This window comes from Amphiprion ocellaris, chromosome 13 (assembly GCF_022539595.1).
Source record: "Amphiprion ocellaris isolate individual 3 ecotype Okinawa chromosome 13, ASM2253959v1, whole genome shotgun sequence".
Taxonomy (NCBI): domain Eukaryota; kingdom Metazoa; phylum Chordata; class Actinopteri; family Pomacentridae; genus Amphiprion; species Amphiprion ocellaris.
Window position 1 is genome coordinate 21,643,105 of NC_072778.1, and position 20,413 is coordinate 21,663,517.

General features: G+C 41.3%; 2 protein-coding genes across 3 annotated transcripts; both read right to left on the reverse strand.

The window, feature by feature from the left end:
• Window positions 1-404: 404 nt before the first annotated feature.
• c1qtnf2 (C1q and TNF related 2) lies at window positions 405-6,581 on the reverse strand. The gene is made up of 3 exons (XM_023277629.3): window positions 5,261-6,581; window positions 4,680-4,937; window positions 405-1,487 (listed from the first exon to the last, which is right to left on the reverse strand). The coding sequence occupies exons 1-3, from the start codon at window positions 5,286-5,288 to the stop codon at window positions 847-849; spliced, it is 927 nt and encodes a 308-aa protein (XP_023133397.1). The 5' UTR covers window positions 5,289-6,581; the 3' UTR covers window positions 405-846.
• Window positions 6,582-6,941: 360 nt separating this feature from the next.
• Window positions 6,942-18,904, reverse strand: slu7 (SLU7 homolog, splicing factor). 2 transcript variants are annotated; one of them, XM_055016676.1, is made up of 15 exons: window positions 18,746-18,904; window positions 18,222-18,381; window positions 15,994-16,147; window positions 15,827-15,907; window positions 15,524-15,688; window positions 15,038-15,103; window positions 14,800-14,931; window positions 14,508-14,605; window positions 13,950-14,017; window positions 12,615-12,754; window positions 8,284-8,445; window positions 8,091-8,192; window positions 7,896-7,973; window positions 7,645-7,767; window positions 6,942-7,543 (listed from the first exon to the last, which is right to left on the reverse strand). In XM_055016676.1, the coding sequence occupies exons 2-15, from the start codon at window positions 18,371-18,373 to the stop codon at window positions 7,364-7,366; spliced, it is 1,701 nt and encodes a 566-aa protein (XP_054872651.1). In that variant the 5' UTR covers window positions 18,374-18,381; window positions 18,746-18,904; the 3' UTR covers window positions 6,942-7,363. The 2 variants fall into 2 exon arrangements, with proteins under 2 accessions (XP_054872651.1, XP_054872652.1); XM_055016677.1 differs by lacking the exon at window positions 18,746-18,904 and adding an exon at window positions 18,507-18,738.
• Between the last annotated feature and the right edge of the window lie 1,509 nt (window positions 18,905-20,413).

Below are 20,413 nucleotides of genomic sequence, written 5' to 3' on the forward strand. Positions count from 1 at the left end.
GAAAGAAGTTAATGTTAATGTTCATAACTTTATATTGTTAATGTAATGAAACAATTTTAGTTTGAGATGAGGCTATGAGGTGGTGTAAAACAGACTGAAGGTGAAAAATAAACAAGATTCATACATATTAACAGAACAGCACAGGAGATAGGGTGCAGCTGTGATTGTCCTTTCTTTCCACAGCCTCCTATTGCCTTGAATTCTACTCAATAAAATGATGGTGAATTTAAATTGCACTGAAAACGTATAAGAATCGAGTCAAATCTGTCACCTATAGACAGACTCTGATTAAGTAATGCGATAACGTTTGCTAAGAAAAGAGCAAAAAGTGTCCGTCAAGGAGGTTTTTCATACATCATGGTAAAATGATGCAATAAATGTAAATGTATCACAGCATACCACAGTTGAAAAATTGTAGGTTTACATTTATTTTTATCAAGAGAAAATATCTTGTGTTGAATTTACAATATCTTATACGAAACAGTCAAGAACACATACATCAGTAAAACTAATCACATTAGTGCACTGATTTTAGTTTTAATTGTGTTGTGCATCGCGTAAGATAACATTGCGCCACCTCCTGTAACATAGTTAAAAGTACAAAGAATGAAATTAAGTAAGCTACTTTTGGTGTCAGTGTTTAAAATATTTTGTGAAAACACATTTGTTGAATATTGAAGCCCTTTTGAGTGACTTACCAGCATTTAGTTTCTTTTCTTGTGCTCCCCCTGGTGTCAGAACTTGTTAAATAGCTGAAATCGACTGAAGCTGAAGGGAGCTCTCATTTCAGTATGAATTAAAATCAGTTAATGGAACAAAACAAAGATTTTTTTCAGGACTGTAGCATTAACTGTCAGCCTGAGCATTTGCTTTGTTATCAGCCTCATTGAGAAAGTCCTGGTCAGCGTAGATAAGAAAGCCAGTAAAGGTGCTGTCTGTCCAGAAAGGATCGAAGAAGAGTCCGTTCTGCTCAGAGTAGAAGATCTGCAGCCAGACCTGGTCTGACTGCTGCAGCTGGAGAACCGTAGAACCAGATGCCACATCATGGTTCCCCGTGTTGGCATCAAATGTCTTGATCTTGTACTGTCCATTGTGCACCAGCCCGATGGCCAGGTGCTTATTGGCCAGTGTGATATCGTAGGTGAAGTAATAGACCCCTGGGATAGCACAGACGAACTTCCCACTGCTGGTGTTGTAGTGGTTCCCCTCATTCAGCAGGATCCGGCTGAAGCGGATGGGCATTCGCTCTTTAGGATAGCTCTTTGTCACAGCCACAGAGAAGGCAGATCGGGCTGTACTGCCACAGTTGCAGCCGCCAGGAGCTCCTTGCTGGCCCATGTCACCCAGCTCTCCTTTTTGTCCCCGTTTTCCAGCCACCCCTGGTGCTCCACGCAGCCCCTTCAGCCCCCGAGGTCCAGCCTTTCCTATGTACCCTTCACGACCTTTCACACCTGGCTTTCCTTGGTTCCCGGGTCTCCCTGGATTACCTGACAGCAGACACAAAATGATGACAGTACGACAATGCTATATGCTTCTGCTCTACACAAGTAATCAAAAACTGTGAAGGGATTAGACCACAAATTAACTTTATACCTCACAGTGTAATGCTGACATAAACTGACATAAGGGTCGACCCTGTTTCAAGTCTTATGAGCAAATTATTGTAAAAAACTACAGATGGCAGAAATCCAGATAGACTAAGAGTGGAGTAGGCTAGAGTAATAAGCATATAGATACAGTATCATGAAAAAGTTTTGGTAAACTCTGTATTTTGCTGATTTTTTAAATGAAAAGAATTCAATTTAAATTCTGTGCAGCAAACATACATCCAAAATAAACATTCTTTACACCATTTTTTAAAAACAATCTAGCTGTTAATGCACATTTTGGCATTTTTTATTTAGAAAACAATAAAGTTAAAAACAAAGTCTGAAATTGTAGTATTTGTCATTCAATTTTTTTTGCAAAAGTTCGCTTGTAAAACACTAACTTGCTTTAATCTGTCATCAGGAGTCAGCTGATGATAACCGCAGACCCTGATAAACTGTCTGCCTCTTGTGGTGACACTCGAGAAGCACAGACTCCTCTAAGCAACTGACTGAGGATCTGAAAATGAAGCTAATTGATGCCTACAATGCAGGGAGGACCATGAAAAGATATCAAAGCACTCTGAGCTTGCAGCTTCCACTGTCTGAAATGTCATTAAGAAATGGCTGTAAACTGCGAATGTCAAGACAAGATCTGGAAGATCAAAAACACTTAAGGATAAAAAGGTGCTTTGATGAAAAGAACACCTTGTTAACTAGTAAACACACAGGGAAATATTCTGGTTTGGTGTTGTGTGGCAGACTGAAAACGGTTTGTTTCTTCAACAGGACTGTGACTGAAATCAGACCACAAACTCCATCATAAACTTCTTCAAGACATGCAAGCTGAGTGCTGTTGGAATGGCCCTCTCTTTGCCCTTAACTGAATGTCACTGAAGATATGTGGGAAGATCCTAAAAATATTACTGAACTCATAATATAATGAAGTGATCTGCAGAAAAATGCCTTGACAAAGAAAGGTGAAAATTTCTCAGTCAAGAGTAGAAAGACTGCTGGAGGGCAACAAAGAAAGTCTGAAAGCTGTGATATCTGTTTAGGGCATTGCTCAATACTCTTACTTTTGCAGTGCAGTTGCCAATTCTTTTTGGTTTAGAAACAAAGTATGTTGATATCTGGAGAAAGATTACTTTTTTAATTCTTTTGCTACATGGCTTGTATTTACTTATTTAACGCCTTCACTCCAACTACAGCTGTGGACCAGAGGCATGATGTTATCAACTGATATCTCAAGGTGTATCAGAAACGCTTTGAGGGAATTTCTGCAAATTTGGCACAAATGCTCACTTGGATTTTGGTGGTCAAAGGTCAAAAGTCAAGATCACCTGACAAAAGGTTACATTTTTTGTGCGATTTCAATAATTCTTTTTTTTTTTTTTTTTTTAATTAATTTGTCTGCATTTGTTCTCATTGTTTAACTCCACGAAAGGGTCAACATTGTATGAGATCGATGCATATTTTAGTCTTGCAGCCAAATATTTTAATATTTAGTGCATGTGTGTGACCATCACCAGCCCTCCCTGAAAGCTAAGCAGACATTCTTTATTAGAATTACCTATTATAAGCCAGGGAGGGCAGTGCTACACCTCAGTGATGTGTGGGGGAAACAAAGACTGGACAGGACGAACAGGACGAACAGGGATAGAAATTAACAGGCGGTGCTATTGCAATTAAAGATTGTAAGGTGGTGTGTTATTCCCAATTACTAACTGTCCATCAAAAAAAAAAAAAAAAGAAAAATTTGAAAAAAGAAAAGAAAACCAAACCAGCACAAAAGAAGAAGAAAATCAATAAATAAATAATTAAATAAACGGTACTGAGCACCATAATTGTGGATGTCTTGATAGTATAGAATAGAATAGAATAGGCCAGAAAAGGATACTAGTGCAAGAGAGAATGAGTTTAGGGTAGAGAGTCTGGAGAGATTCTCAGCACATTCTGGTGGGTCCCATCATTCGCTGACAATGGGACTCGGCAGTAGCTGGCGAGACCTGATCAAACATGCAAGTGTGAAGGACCCCGAAGTCCAGAACAGCAATCACGGCAAGGCAGGGCCAAGCCAACAGGGCACCTCTCCCCCCGGGCCGTAGGAGCCACAGGGCGGCACCCCCAGAGAGCCACTGGGGCCACCGTGAACGACGCGAACCCGGAGAACAAGAGGGAGCAGCTACCGACACCCCCAGCGCGACAAGACCGACCCAGATTTCAATAATTCATAGACTGATTTTGACATTTTATATCTAAAAACTTCATTGTGACATCATAAAGTTCTGCAAAAACACTTCCCTGGCTATCATTCAATATTGTAACTGAGGAACAGAAGAGAGGAGTTGGTCGAATACATCTTAAATGCACATGTTGAAACTGGTAATCGTGTAGATCCTCTGCACTGCTGGGTTAAAGATGTGTGTGAAACATCCACGTATTAGAATTTGGAGATTCCCTGAAGCAACATCCATGTTGGACATTGGAAAGTTAATGCTGCATAAAACTATTGTCAAGATCAATCACAGATATCCATCCGCCCATCCATTATCGATACACTGCACGGAGCCTGTCCCAGGGAGGGTCACAGATATACAGCCTAATGAAAATCTGTAGTATTTTTTTCCATATATATATATATATATTTTTTTTTTTTTATTTATTTATTTATTTTTTTTAATTTTTTTTTTTTTTTTAATTCCTTATTAATCCCATGAGGGGAAATTCTGATTTTCGCATCTCTCCCAATTGGGGGGAGTCAGAGCGACAGGTCAGCCATGGTACAGCGCCCCTGGAGCAGGAGGGGTTAAGGGCCCAACAGTGGCCGCATCGGGCCTTGAACCTCTGACCTTCTGATCAGTAGTCCAGAGACTTAACCGTTGCGCTACCACTGCCCACCCGCTGAGACCTCACAAACAAGTAATATATTTTCTATAGTAAAATTCTTAACTCCATTATCATGTCAATAAGCAGTTATGCTGTAATCAATGAAGTCATGAAATATCGAGTTTATAAAACAATGTTAAGTATGTTTTTAAGTTTCTTAAGAGGGCCCTCCATGACCCTAAACAGATCATTAAAGACAATTACCTCTGTCTCCTTTTTCTCCTTTCTCTCCATCCTTCCCATCAGGGCCATCCTTCCCTGGGGGCCCCATGGGGCCCATGGTCCCCTGTGATCCAGGGGCTCCAGGGTTCCCCGCAGGCCCTGCTGGTCCCGGGAGGCTGCAGACCAGCTGGGAGGAGTGGATGGTGATATTGCGACCTTTTTTGGATGAGGAATTTGTTGACTGCGAGACGACCACTGACAGCAAACAAATCATCACGCACATCTGGAGCATGATGGCCACTGTGGGGTCACAACAAGACAAAGGAAAACAACTGTTTATAACATTAAATTTCATTTGGGGTTTGCATGCCAGTCATAATCAGATGATGCAGTGGTCTGCTAACAAAAAAAGCTTGAATCTTCCAGAGACGGAAGTGAAAAGTGGTGGTAGAGTACATCCATACCATCAGATGAACAAACATGTCAGCATTTGTCTAAAAGTTGTGATCAGTTTCATATATGTCTATAATGTACCGGTTAAAGAAAACGAAAGGATGTAGCTTGCAGCATGTTTTACAAAGGGAGTGTATCAGCCATTTTAAAAACACAGAGAAACAACTCACCAGTTGAGGAATTATGACCCATGGGCATTTTTCAGCTCTGTCCGAGCCCCTTTTCTGCATGAGAGCACACAAACTTTCCTACATGATTTTCCAGTAATCGAGTGAGATAGCATTCTCCAAGAGGAGCACTGCAGAGTAATGTGCAGCCCAGAGAGTCATAGTCCGTAACATCCGCCCTATTTATGCAAGAGCTCTGCCAAAACATACTTTCACCATGATGTCATTAAATTCAGTGCAACAGAGTTGAACAGCTGAAACAGTGACGCATCACTTGTTCACAAGCTCTTACTGTGAGAAAATGTTATTTAACAAATGTGTTGAAAATGCAGCTGAGCTGTGTAGTTTTTAACACTGCACATTTTTAATAATATTCTGTGAAGAATCAACAGAACAAGGTGGTCTGCAGCACTGTATGAAATGAATTATGAATATTACTAATGTGCATGTTTGTCACTGATGAAGACCCAAGAACTGAGAGCAATAAAACAGTTGCAGCTGTTAGGTGAGGCAGTGCCTTATGCTTAACAGTCTACTAGTTTCATATTTAACTAGAACCATGTGAATGAATATTTAACAACTGGTTGTCATTTTGCTGTTTTCTATGAGAAACTATTTACCAAAAAATTATTAAAAAAAAAAAAAAAAAAAAAAAAGACACATGAACAAAAATCTTACAATCACTTCATATCTAATAATATTCAAGCTGTGACAGGAAATATTTGATATTAAAAGCAAGTGACCTCCACAACCTATTTGAACATTTATTTTCAGTTTGAGACAAGTACTATTTGTTTTGGCTTTTGAAATACTTGGTTTAAACACTCACAAATGTTTTGCTTATTGTTACTTGTCTCTCATGCTTGAGTTTCACTAGATGGAGTTTGACACTGAGTGATGTTTTCACATTGATCTGCTAGGGGAGTAAAACTTTCTCAGTGCTCACGTCTAAATTTAAATCTTACATAATGTATGAGATGATCATGTGGCACCAGAACTTGCTTGGAACACAATCATAGTCCAATATACGATTTACACTAGTGTTTTGCCCATCAGGTAGATATTTCAAATACGCTATGTTTGCATATTTGCATGGGCAATTCAATGTTAGACGAGTAGATAAAACTTCTAAGTCAACTGACCTTTTCATTTTTTTTGAAAAAGCACAAACATAATTCTAACTAGGTCTGCCACAAACGACGCGTCGACTAATCGCCTGAGCACGATACGTCATCAAAAGCGGAAGTGAGCGCGCAATGCAACAGAAATCACCGTCCGAGTGGAGCGCGGAACACGCATGGACATCCGCGCTGTATCGTGCATATATAGTATATGCATATATTATATACGCACAATACAGCGTGGACATCCGCGTTTACGATACAGCGCGGACATCCGCGCCGCATCGTGCATATACTATATATGCACGATACAGCGCGGATGTCCATGCGTGTTCCGCGCTCCACTCGGACGGTGATTTCTGTTGCATTGCGCGCTCACTTCCGCTTTTGATGACGTATCGTGCTCAGGCGATTCGTCGACGCATCGTTTGTGGCAGCCCTAATTCTAACAAATAAACCTGTGAAAAATGTGACTTTTTACAGACTTACAGTGATGTTGAGCAATGCGCACTATTGTAAAACAAAAGCATAGTTGTAAATTAAGACCTTTTTACACAACACAATGAATTCAAACATGATTTTAATAAAAAAATTAATAATCCAAAAAAAAGTAGTTATACTCCCCAAATTACTGCAAAGGCTGGCAGCATCTTCTTATTTGACTGAAATGTATGTAAAATGGACACCAGAGAAAAGTTTCTAGATTTTAACCCTTTGGAACTGAGTATAAACAAACAAAAGCACACTTCCTGTGTTTCCTATAGTCTGTTGACCCTTGGTTTTAAATACAAAAGGTGAGCATATTAAATTTACTAAATACTCCATGCAGCTTTTGTAGCATTTATAACCAAACAGCAGCACTGCTCTAAGTTTACCAGATTGAAGTTGAGTTTTATGAATCTGAGAAGTTATTTTTTTACCGAGCTGCTGCTCTGGTAGAGTTCGTGGGGGGAGATTAGGGGAGTCAGGAGAGAGAAAGAAGAGTTCACTGTCCAAGGAAGGAAGCCATAGGATCATCTGGCCGGCTGCGTTTCATGCGGAAGGCCTCCATCTCCTCCTCTGTAGGCGCCTTTACTTCCTGCAGACTGTTGTAAGGCCTCTTCCTCTCTTCCAGCTGCATTATTGCTTCTATGTGCTTCACCCGCCTGTCCTCTGCTTCCAGAGCCTGCACAGGAAGAAACGGGTTGGAGGTCAGTAACAGAGAAACTGAGCAAACTGCAGACGACTGCTCCACGTTGAGGCATTTAAAAACGCCAAAATGTTTACCTTCTTCAGCTTCTCCTTTTTCTTCTCTTCATCCTCTGAGTCACTGCTATCAGAGCCGTGTTTCTTGTGTTTTTTGTTCTTCTTTTTCTTCTTCTTCTTTTCTTTCATCTTATCTTGATGCATCTAGTGATTATAAATGGTGAAACAATGAACACACAATGAGATGTATATATATCACTTACATTAGATGAACTCCTTTATGTTCATCATCATTAACTGCTGCATTTTAAAATTTATCCAGTGTCACTCACTTCCAGCAGAGACTTGGGCTGTTCTTCCTCCTGAGGCTCAGTTAGTTCCTCTTCAAAGGGAACGCAGTCTGTGTTGTTCTGGGGGACATTAAAGATAGAAATGTTTTTGTTTTAAAATGGGCATTGACATTCTAAAAACTGATATCCTATGTGTATCAAACAGAATCTTTAAACAATGTCAGTGTATGTACTCACTACTCCAATTCCAGCCTCTCCTGTGCAGTAACTCTGTTTGACCATGGAGTGACAACACTTGTACCCCCAGCAACCATCTTTCCAGTAGGAACCCCAAATACACTGAAAACAAGAAACATTTCAAATTCACTGTGAATAAAATCTACCAGAACTAGCGAGACATTAATATGAGTTATTCTTCTGTTGCTCTTACAGTGTGATTGTTGATTAGGACATCCTCTTCATACTTGGACCGGGCAACAGCTTTTTCAAGTCCTTTCAGTACAGCACCGTGACGGGAGTACTCCACATAGTCCTCTGTTTGGGCCAACAGTAACTCTCTTGGTGGTGCATCCAAGTGCTCTTGACCGCCATACTGATAGTGACACACAAAGCAGGAATACTGTCAGTTAAGTCAGCACTCGGTATAAACACTCGAGGATACACACTGCAGGTTTGGCTGTTCTAGGCTAAAGATGAAGTCATAACAGAAACATGGTGACATCGTTATTCTAAAATAGTTCTTCTACACTAATTTAGAGCCTTGGCAACTACAGATAGTTGAGGTCAATATTCTGAAGATCTATGATCAAATTCTTAATATGTGACTGTTGCTGATTAACAAGAGTAAACGGTAGGAACCTTATCCTGTTGCTAAAATACACTGCCCGTCCAAAAAAAAGTCATAAAATATTTCATTGAACCGCCTTTAGCTCCGAGAATGACACAAATTCGCTGTTGCATCGTTTCAATAAGCTTCTGCAATGTCACAGCATTTATTTCTGTCATAAGATGCATTAATTTTATACCAGGATCTTGTATTGATGATGGGAGTTGGACCGCTGTGCAAAGTCTTCTCCAGCACATCCCAAGATTCTCAATGGGGCTGAGGTCTGGACTCTGTGGAGGCCAATCCATGTGTGAAAATGATCATGCTCCTTGAACCACTCATTCACAGTGTGAGCCCCATGAATCCTGGCATCATCATAACCCTCTACCTCTATCCCTCTACCCCTCCACCTCTTCTGTCCCTCTCAACCCAGCCCGGCCAGCAGGCAGATGGGTCCCCCCACATAAAGAGCCGGGTTCTGCTCGAGGGTTTTTTCCCTGTTAAAAGGGTGTTTTCCTTGCCACTGTCGCCTTTTGGCTTGCTCTGGGGGTCAGGCATATGGGTTCTGTAAAGCGTCTTGAGACAATTTGACTGTAATTGGCGCTATATAAATAAAATTGAATTGAATTGAATCATCTTGGAATATGTCCATGCCATCGGGGAAGAAAAACTCCATTGATGGAAAGACCTGGTCATTCAGTATATTCAGGTAGTCAGCTGACCTCATTCTTTGGGACACCGTACCGACCAGGAAAGTACAGTGTTTCTCTAATAGCAAACACTGTTAGAGAAACAACAAACCCTGGGTGACCCCAGAACTGAAGGCCCTGCTGAAGGAGAAGAGGAGGGTTTTTGGATCTGGGGACAGAGAGGAGCTGAGGAGGGTGCAGAAGGAGATAAAGAAGAAGATCAAGGCGGACAAGGCCAGCTACAGGACCAAGATGGAATCTCACCTGCAGGACAATAACACAAGGGAGGTCTGGAGAGACCTGAGATCCATCTCTGGTTACAGCAGAGGCCATGAGAGGGGAGCTGCAGCAGGAGGCCAGGAGTGGGCCAATGAGCTGAATCTGTTCTTTAACAGATTTGACTCTGCTCCCACTCCTCCCCCCTCTCATCAGGGCACCGACCAGCCAGCTCCTTCTTCACACCTCAGCTCTCTACCACCAACACCACCAACAGCACCCCTCCTCCAATCCCCGTCTTCCACCACCCCCGGCCTCTCCATAACAGCTGATCAGGTGAGAAGTGAGCTTAAAAAGATCAAGACCAGAAAGGCCGCAGTTCCTGATGGAATCGGCTCCAGACTCCTTAGAGACTGTGCAGACCAGCTCTGTCAGGTGCTGCTGCACATCTTTAACCTGAGCCTGATTCTGGAGAGGGTTCCTGTGTTATGGAAGACTTCCTGCCTGGTTCCTGTCTCTAAGACCAGGAACCCCAGGGAGCCTAACCACTTCAGACCTGTGGCCCTCACTTCTAATCTGATGAAGACCATGGAGAGGATCACCCTTAGGAACCTCCGTCCCCAGGTGAGCCCACATCTGGATCCACTGCAGTTCGCCTACAAACCGAACATGGGAGTGGATGATGCAGTGGTCTACCTGCTGCACAGATCGCTGACTCACCTGGAGAACATCGGCAGCACTGTGAGGGTCATGTTCTTTGACTTTTCCAGTGCTTTCAACACTATCCAGCCTTCTCTGCTCAGGGTGAAGCTTGAAGGAGCGGGAGTAGACTGTCACCTGGCTGCTTGGACCATCGACTACCTCACCAACAGACCACAGTACGTGAGGCTTCAGGACTGTGTGTCTGATGTGGTAGTCAGCAGCATGTCCCCTGTCCCCCTGTGGGGACAGGGGACAGTGCTCTCCCCCTTTCTCTTCACCCTGTACACATCGGACTTCCATTACAACTCTGGGAGCTGTCACCTCCAGAAGTTCTCCAATGATACAGCCATTGCCGGGTGTGTATCTGAGGGGGATGAGCAGGAGTACAGGACAGTCATCTCGGACTTTGTTGACTGGTGTGGGCTAAACCATCTGCAGCTCAACGCCAGTAAGACGAAGGAGATGATCGTGGACTTCAGCAGGAGGAGGACACCTCAGGCTGCACCGGTGAACATCCAGGGTCTGGACATTGAGATGGTGGACTCATACAAATACCTGGGTGTTCACCTCAACAATAAACTGGACTGGAGACACAATACAGAGATCCTGTACAAGAAGGGCCAAAGTTGTCTCCACCTGCTGAGGAGACTGAGGTCCATTGGAGTGTGCAGGACTCTGCTCCAGACATTTTAATACTCTGTGGTAGCGTCTGGTATTTTCTATGCAGTGGTCTGCTGGGGAGCAGGGAGCACTGAAAGGGACAGAAAGAGACTGAACAGACTGGTCAGGAGGGCCGGTTCTGTTCTGGACTGTTCCCTGGACTCCATAGAGGAGGTGGGTGAGAGGAGGATGTTGGCAAAGCTCACATCCATCATGGACAATCCCTCTCACCCACTGCATGACACTGTGGGGTCTTTAAGCAGATCCTTTGGCAGCAGACTGAGACACCCACCCTGCAAGAAGGAACGCTATCACAGGTCCTTCATTCCATCTGCTATAAGACTTTACAACATCAGCATCACTGGCTGATGTTAACATAAACTGGACTCATATCATATCACCCCAAACCATAAAAATTTGCATAACAATTATTGCACTGCTACATCTTTGCACTTTTTAAACTTATTTTTTCAAGCCACTTTATATTGGTGTTGTTTACAGTGTGTCAATACTGTACTATTTAATTCTCATTTCTCATCCCTGCACATATTGTAAATATTACTACTACTATTTTATTATTATTTTATTACTATGTTTACTGATACATAAGCTGCTGTAACAATGTGAATTTCCCCTGGTGTGGGGAGAAATAAAGGACTATCTTATCTTATCTTATTTTTGGGAACATAATGTTGCCGAACCCGACCAACCCCAGATCATAACCCTAACCCCCACAGGCTTGTAGGCACTAGCCATGATGAGTGCATCACTTTATCCTCCTCTCTTCTTACCCTGCCCCCATCACTTTGGAACAGGGTAGATCTGGACTCATCAGACCACATTTGTTCCTGGAAGATGATGGTTCACTACTAGCCTTCCAGGTTTTAATAATGTGTTGGACGGTTCTTAACCTGATTTTAGTAGTTTCAGAAATCTCCTTAGTTGTTTTCTTTGGTTGAAGCAGGCCAATAATTTGACCCTTCTGAGACACATTTCCATCCTTTCCATGACCACAGGATATGTCTTTCAACACGGTTGTTTAAGAAATGAGAAGCTTCTCACTGCATCAGCTACGGTTAAATAAGTTGTTGCAGCTGAAACATATTCATCACTGCAGTAATTACCCCATGGAAGGCTCTTACATACTTGCTTTTTTTGGACAGGCAGTGTATGTCGGCTGTATACAGAGTTTCTACATATTATTACCAATAACTTTTGGATGCCGTTGATGCAAATACCTATTCTCTGAAACAATGTATACATGAAAATAACAATAAAAATCTGTGTCAGTATGAAGTTATGTGGTTTGACACATGAAAAACAACTCAGTAACGCTGACATCAGTAAGATGTTTACACAATACAATGTCTCTGAGAACTCTGTAGCATAATCCAAATATACATTAATTACTTAGAGGCAAGTATGTTTGAAAAATAAGTGAGGGTAAGTGTCCATTAATACTGATGTAAACTTCAAAAGCTAGAAGTGTTGATACTTTGGCCAGAGTTAATTTCATAAAATAAGGACCCAGTACAGAAGTATATACATATTTCCACTTTTACAAAACTATCTGGGTTTCTTAATTTCTCCAGGTGTACCATTTTCCAGGGGTGTTTTTGGTTTTGTTTGTTTTTTTTTTTTTAACAGTCATATGAGCCAAGTGCATACCTTCTCTAAGATGCTCTCCCTCTGTTTTTCTTTAAAGTCCTCCTTCTTGACCTTGAAAGACTTGTGGAGCAGTTCCAGCTTGGTGGGGTCGGCCTGCAGATGCACCTCAGAGCCTCTCTCATAAGCCTCCCAGGCAAACACTGTCACAAGACAATAAAAATTATTGAAGGGGACAGTACACAGAAGTGCAACATTCCTGTTAGAGTGAATCTAATTTTGTGGTCCTATCAGATACGTAAATGTGGGGAACTGATCATACTTACTATAAAACAATGATCAATGCTGCCTTTAGTGTCTCCTCTCTTATCTACCATGCTATATCACAAAAGTAGACAAATTAAAGCTTGAATTCAGTAGTGTTCACAAGCTAAAGCAAGGAGGAAACCGTCAGGCAGCCAAAACTCAGTTACTGTTTAAAAATATGACAGGATACGGTTTAAACAAATTAAAGGTTGTAACTGCTATTGTAAGCAGGCTTTAATTTATTTAAGAGATCACTGTAGCTTTCAGTTACATGTAGCAGATGAGCCATAATATTCAGTAACGTAAGTACAAGAGGTTCAGTATTTTAAAAGCACCAACAGGCTTATAATCTCAGTCAACAACACGCTTGCCGCGTCCGCGAGATCCGTGCGGCTCTGTGTGGAACAATTACGTAATTTTCGCACCAACGCCCCCTCGAGCGGTCTTTCCGTGCGGAAAATTTCCGGTCCGCGCACCTTCACATTTTTCTAACCAACGCGGACGGAACCGCGCGGAAAAACATGGCGGAGGGCCAGGACCTACTCATAGCTGGTCTAGAAATACGTGCACTTATACGATTCGTCACACAGAGATCACCGTGGTAACCGGGTTATGAACTATTCATGGTGTGAAATTAAAACTAACTGCTGAAATGCTTTTATTCGGTAAAATGCCGTGTTGTAAGTGGTGTAAACAATGGCAAACTTCTTCTTCTCTAGTTTAGTACCAGAGTAGACCAGGTAGACGTGTGTTTGAGATACACTGACCCCTGCAGTTTGGAAGCAGACTTCTTCTTCTCTAGTTTATTACTAGAATAGACCAGGTAGACGTGTGTTTGCGATACACTGCCCCCTGCAATTTGGGAGCAGACGCCGCACGGAGTATAAATGCACACACATTCTCTCGCGCGGATTTCCGTGTGGCTGATTTCCGCGCGGCTCGTTCGTGCGGAAAGTATATTCCAGCCTTTAGGGCGATGACCATTACATTAGCAATAACATATGCATATTTATCAGCAAAATGCAATTTCCAAAACTGAAAGAGGAGGCAGTGAGGTGATACAGACAGAAGGCAAGTATGTTTTTGACTTACACTGTGTTTGAGCCATGGTGATCGTGTCCCCAGAGTAGCGAGCAAAGTTGTCTCCAGCGTACCCAACTCTGTAAGACATAACGGTTCAAAAATTATTGCAGTTTAAGTCGGTAAGAAACATAGTACAGTAGTGAAGTTTGGGGGGGGGGGGGGGGGGGGGGCTGTGGGTGGGGCGGCTGTGGGTGGGGCGGTTGTGGTTCAGGTGGTAGAGCAGGTCGTCCAATGATCGAAGAGTCGGCGGTTCGAATTCCGCTCTGTCCTAGTCATGTGCTGTTGTGTCCTTGGGCAAGACACTTCACCCACCTTACCTCCAGTGCGGCTACTCACACTGGTGTATGAATGTCGGTGGTCGGAGGGGCTGTAGGCGCGGATTGGCAGCCACGCTTCCGTCAGTCTGCCCCAGGGCGGCTGTGGCTTCAAATGTAGTTTACCACCACCAAGTCAGAATGTGTGAGTGAATGAATAATGGATCCATTGTACGAGCTTTGAGTATGCCTTAATAGAAAAGCGCTATATAAATCTAATCCATTATTAAGTAGTACAGTAACAGTAACTTACTCGTCAGGGTTCATGCCAGTGTTGGAGTATGGGTTCTCCCTCATAGCTCGAGTCTTGGGATCATAGTATGCTGAATTTGGATCCAGATTTCTCAAGTACTGTGAGATAAAAGATCAGATTATTGAGCATCTAAGTTCGTAACAGTTCTCACCTCACACTTAAAGCAACAACTTCTTTAACAATGGATGTTAGAGGCAACCAAATGTCGCCTCTGTGTTCATTTTATTCACCATCATCACCAGAGATAGAAAAAGTAAATAAACTGTCCATTATTAGTTCATGTGCCTCTTACTTTAGCTGTGTCTTCTCTGATACGTAGATTCCTGACAGTGATTCGTCTCTTGGAGTCAAAGTTCTGACCAGGCATGTCGATGTCATCTGCGTATTTGTCTTCATCCTCATCCTCACTATCATGTTCCCGCTCCTGCAAACAAAGGATTCAAAGAAATACATTTTAGTGTGATATCTGCCTCTAAAATTAGACAGTAACGCAATCCATTACTATCATTACTATTTGATATTACACTTACAGTTTGGTCCAGTTTTCCTGAGGCCAGCTCATCCTGAAGTTTTTGTGCCTTCAGGGTCCTTTTGGCCTGAAAAACAAAATATAAGAAATCAGTCATGTTGTACGCTGAAAGTCGATAACACAGACTAAACACAATGTTTTGACCTTGATGTTGTTGTTACACACACCAAGACAGTAAAGGGAACATGTCCCAGTACCTACAGGAAAGAAAATGATCTCTTGCAGTAAGCTATAGTAGTCTCTACAGACAGTCTTCAAGGGTGAAAAATAAATAAACATCTGTTGAGTTTGTTAGATGTAATTTTTTTAGGTATTCCAGACCAACATTTGATTGTTAGACTGAATAAGTTTGTCAATAATGTAATAGTGTTTATTCGGATTTTTTCAAGTGTCAAGCAAGAATGAGCATGGAAAGTGACAGCGTTGTCCACAAAAAATTTGTTTCGTTTTTCTTTTAAATAAGAATATTTTCTACTGGACTGCTTACCAGATCTACTTTGGCATACTCCTCAACAATGCGCTGGTGTTCCTCGGGGTCGTATCCATTCCAGCGATCACGTTTCCCATCGTAGTCTAACGACAGCTGGACCTGAGCATGTTCGTCTGGAGCTATGCCTGTCCCTGTGAACTTCGCCCCAACTTTTCGGGGTCTCTGATGTGACAAAGATCAGGTGTTAACATTATTTATACCATATATAACATTGCTTTAATGTACAGTGTATAGTATTAGGAAAAGAGTGAAAATGAATCTCCTCTGGCAGATGATTGAAGATTGTTTTATCTGTTTTACCTCCAAGCAGTCTTTCTTCTTGTGTGTCATGGCACCGCAGTTTTCACAAGCACCCTTACGGAATTTAGTGGCAACTGCATTCTGTGTGGAGACACAAAATAAAGATTTTTAATTTTATGTTGTTTTTTTTAATGACTAAAGGATGTAATTAATTGTTTCATCCTTGCCTCTTGCACGCCTCTCTTGTACCATTCTCCAATGGCTGAGTACTGCTGTTCACTTTCAGTCTGTGGTCTCTGATGCTTTAGTGTGGGCCTTTTTGAAGGGTCAATGTACCACGGCACTGATGAAATATACTGTGGGATGTGAGGGTTTATGTCCCTGGAGAAAAAAAAAAGACAATAGTTTTTAATGAATGTTAGAGCTGGTGTCTCACTGTGAAAATGACATTACAGTTAATTTTTTTTCTTCTGTTTTTCATAAAAGTATGGCATTAAATTGATCAATTATTTACAATTATGTTGCTTCAATTAAACATTTTGTCATGATAACCCAGAGTGTTAGAAATAATGGAGACATTTCTGTTTCAATTGCAGACATGTGTTATCAGTATTATAACTCTCAAATAAAGTGATGTTTTCCAAATCTTGTAATGTTGCACTTTTCTTGTAATGTTTTTAATTATACCTGTGGTTTTCTTACTTGATCAAATAGCAGCTGGGAAAGCGGATTGTTTTGGATTCAGACCAGGATATGTATGATTAACTTATTTCTTCCTGACTGTGATTTCATAGGTTTGAGTCTCCATCAAAAAATGCCTTTTATTCATCTATTACCCCTAACTGGAGACCTACTGGTGTGAGAAGTAGTCAACTGAACCATTTAGCAATGTCCCTGATTACCAAATGTAATGTCAATACTGTAATATCAGACTTCTCATCTTTCTCTTGAATACATCACTTTTGAAAATCACACGAGGATCTGGTTGACACACTTTCTCTCTGTGATAAAGACAGCTATTATCTGCTACCTACTGAATAATAAATGGGCTATGAGGTATTTGTAAAAACATTGTGAATAGTACCAACACTAAAGATTCTTTTGACAGAACAGCATGTGTTTTGGAATAAATATGATTAGTTGCTGGAAAATTCCCATAAAATTTCAGGAAAATTCCCATGAAAGTTGCTGGAAAATTCCCAAACAATTCCTGAAAATTTCCCACAAAACGTCTGGAAAACTCCAATCAAATTTCCTAAAAATTCCCATGAAATTATGGGGAAATTGCGGTAAAATTCCCATAAAATTCCTGGAAAATTCATATAAACTTCCAGAAAATTATCCATAAATTGCGATAACATTTGTGGAAAATTCATGGAAAATTCCCATAAAATTTCTGGTAAATTCTCAAAAAAAAGTTTTAAAATTGCAGGACAATTTCAATAAATTTCTGGAAAATCCATAAAATTGTCAAAGAAATTCCCATGAAATTTCAGAAAAATTCCCAGGAAAATTCCATGAAATTTCAGAAAAATTCATGGAAAACTCCACTAAAATACCCAGAACATTGTCATAAAATTTTAGGGAAATTTCATGAAAAATACAGGAAAATTCTAGGAAAGTTTGCAGAAATAGAATTTCTTTAATCATTCACTTTACAAAAATTAAATATACAAATACAAAAACCTGCAAATACAAATTTACTTATTTGCAGGCTATGATAGCTGGTGAGAAGGTGGCTGCGGTGTGCTCTGACAGTTGTGTGAGGAAAAACTTGTTTGCAAAGAGTGAGATAAAGTGTGCTGCTCTCAGATTTGTTCAAGATTAAACCAAGTGATTTCATGTACATGAGCTGTTTTCTACAAGCGGAGAAAACAGCTAACATAAGTGCGCTACACCTTTTATGAGCAGAGCACATTTCTTAATGTAAAGACCACAGTCGATCGTTGTTGTACGTTGAGGTTAGAAGCTTAAATCATGATTGTGATTCATGATTATTTAATTTTGCAGCCTTGCCGCTGAGCTTGCTATTGTAATTAGCTAGATCAGAGGTTCAGTATCTTCCTGCCTACACTTGCACTCTGATCATCAGGTGTATCTGACTGAATATCTCCCACTCTGCCTCCTCTGCCCTCAGTTTTGGTTGAGGAACGCATAACAGCTAAATAGCTCGTTCTATGCATCAGGCAGGAAAAGACTAACAGAGTCATTCTCAGTTGTACATCGCTTTAGATAAAAGCTTCTGCTAAACTGTAGAATCGTAGCCACGGAAGAAATAAAAAATACAATTTCTACCACTACGGGTAATGCAGTGGCTGCCTGTGCTAGTTAAAGCCTGGAGCCCTGCCTATGCCAGACAGACCTGTGTCTACATATGAAAAAGCAGAACACCAAGCTGGAGCGTTTCTTCAGCTGCGTGAAAGGACACACTTTCTGCTCAGACACACACACTTACTTCCCCTCCTCGTCCACCTCAGCTGGAGCATTTCCCAGCTTCCTCTGCTCCTCCAACTCCTTCTTCTTCCTCCAGTCCTCTCGCGTCAACTTCTTGGGCTCATCCAGGCCCACGATCCCCTCCGTGCTGGTGGCGGTGGCCTGCTCCGTCATGATTGGACCTGCCACCACAAACACATCGTGTTCAGGAATCATTACCACCGTGGGTTAAAGACATAACAGTAAAGGCTTTGTTTTTATAGGATTTTACAAGAACGTCGCAGTTTGTTGCAAACACAGAACCCACCAGAGAACTTTGGGGAACGTCCGTGTTCACTGGGATGTTCATCTGAGATAAATGTCTCCAGAAATTGCTTTTTCTATCGTCTTACACACTGCCTCTAAGCTATAAATGCATTTCATAACAGATATAAAAGCTAAGACATAAAGTATCGTCACTTTGACTGTAGCTAACCTCGCTGTTAACCAGCAAGTGATTTAAACGTAAAACTAAATATCACCTATTAAGTGAATTGACTTAGTTACCTTGACTAGACCCAACAAATAAAACTGCAGTTAATATTTCCTTCTTCGAAGCGTTAGTTTACGCTGTTTCTTGCTCCTTTTAAAGCTCGTCAGTTGTGTTTTGACTGAAACGCGACCGTCGCCATTTTACACAAACTGCAGTACATCACTTCCGTCTTCTTCTTCTTCTTCTTGTGGTTTCATTGACTATTTTTTTTATTACCACCCCCTGCCGGACTGGAGGGTGGAACAACACATTGACAGAAAAAGTGGATAAATTGTATTTTAAAATGAAAAGAAAAATACTAAAAACAACTAAATTCTACTCATTAATTCTGTTCCTTCAGGTGCATATTTAAGGGACTGTATATTTCCCATAATGCATTTCAGAACAGATTGTCAATAGTGACACGTAACTTAACTTTCTATAATGCTGATGCAAATTCCCTCCTTTCCTCATCATAACCCCGACCCTAAATACTTTTTTTTCTTTATCTTCTAATCACTGGTTTTCCCCCTTAGCTTTACTGAAGCAGAATTTTCTTGACAACCTCAACCAACAATCTGATTTCCTTCTACTCCTAAATGTGCAGGAACCCAAACAAAGCCCACCATCAGACTCTTATTGTACAGTCTGTATATTAGCTGATGAATTTCAAAAAGATGATCTTGACTATGTGATTTCTCAGATTTGTAAGTGCTGCTCAGCAATCAGATGCAATTTAGTGCACTACTTTTGTTGTTGTTTTTTAAGCATTTTAACACTATCAAAACAGCTGCAAGCTGAAATGAAAATGCTGATAGACGATAGGATGTTCTTTTCTTAGTAACTATGTCACATTGTAGCATGAAGACTGCAGCTCCTGTACGTCCAGTCTCGGGGGTTTTTGAGACACCTGTAAGTAACATGAACTTATCTCCTTAGCGTTGGTAAGTGTGATTCATTGCAAACCTCTCATTGGATGCCACATTTCAATGCATGAATGGCATCATAAATAACCTAGGTGGAATTGCTGAAGATGAGACTGTTGGACCGCACTGTATGTTACATAAACCTAAGCTTTTAAAACAGGTATCATTGTGCTCCCGTCTGTCCTGCAGGATGGTCTTTGTAAAATGTGAGATACGATGCCCCTGCAGATTAATTCAGCATACCAGAATAAGCTTCACTCTCCTTATCTGGAGTTCCTCTATTTCAACTTGCATGGCAGCTACTGGAGTTTTTAAATGCTCCACTGCATGGTCATAGTCCTTGTACTTGCTCTACATCTAGCTTCTTAAGGTGACTCTCTGGTGCTGACATAGAAGCTAAACATCCATAGTTTAACTTTGCTCTCATAAGGTCTAGTATACACCGATCAGCCACATTATGACCACTGACAGGTGAAGTGAATAACATCCATCATCTTGTTATAATGCACTGTTCTGCTGGGAAACCTTGAGTCCTGACATTCATGTAGATGTTTGACATGTACCACCCACCTAAACATTGCAGGTCAAGCAACCCCCCAACCCCCATGGCAACATTAGTTCTTGATGTTAGTTGCCACCCTTAGCAGGACAATGCACTCCGACACACCACAAAAACTGCTCAGAAGTGGCCTGGGGAACATGACAGAGCTAAGCTGTTCATCTGGGTCCCCCACTCCCCAGATCCACATCTTACTGAGCATCTGTGGGATGTGCCAC

Bases quoted from the DNA above. Each gene is read 5' to 3' on its own strand.
- c1qtnf2 (XM_023277629.3), bottom strand. From the start codon at position 5,288: ATGCCCATGGGTCATAATTCCTCAACTG. The intron at 4,938-5,260 runs GTGAGTTGTTTC...GTGACCCCACAG, and splicing joins GGGTCATAATTCCTCAACTG to TGGCCATCATGCTCCAGATG. The intron at 1,488-4,679 runs GTAATTGTCTTT...GTCTGCTGTCAG, and splicing joins AGGAGAAAAAGGAGACAGAG to GTAATCCAGGGAGACCCGGG.
- slu7 (XM_055016676.1), bottom strand. From the start codon at position 18,373: ATGACGGAGCAGGCCACCGCCACCAGCACGGAGGGGATCGTGGGCCTG. The intron at 15,908-15,993 runs GCAAGGATGAAA...GTCTCCACACAG, and splicing joins ACAAGAGAGGCGTGCAAGAG to AATGCAGTTGCCACTAAATT. The intron at 8,446-12,614 runs GTATGCACTTGG...TGTCACTATCAG, and splicing joins GGGAGAGCATCTTAGAGAAG to TATGGCGGTCAAGAGCACTT.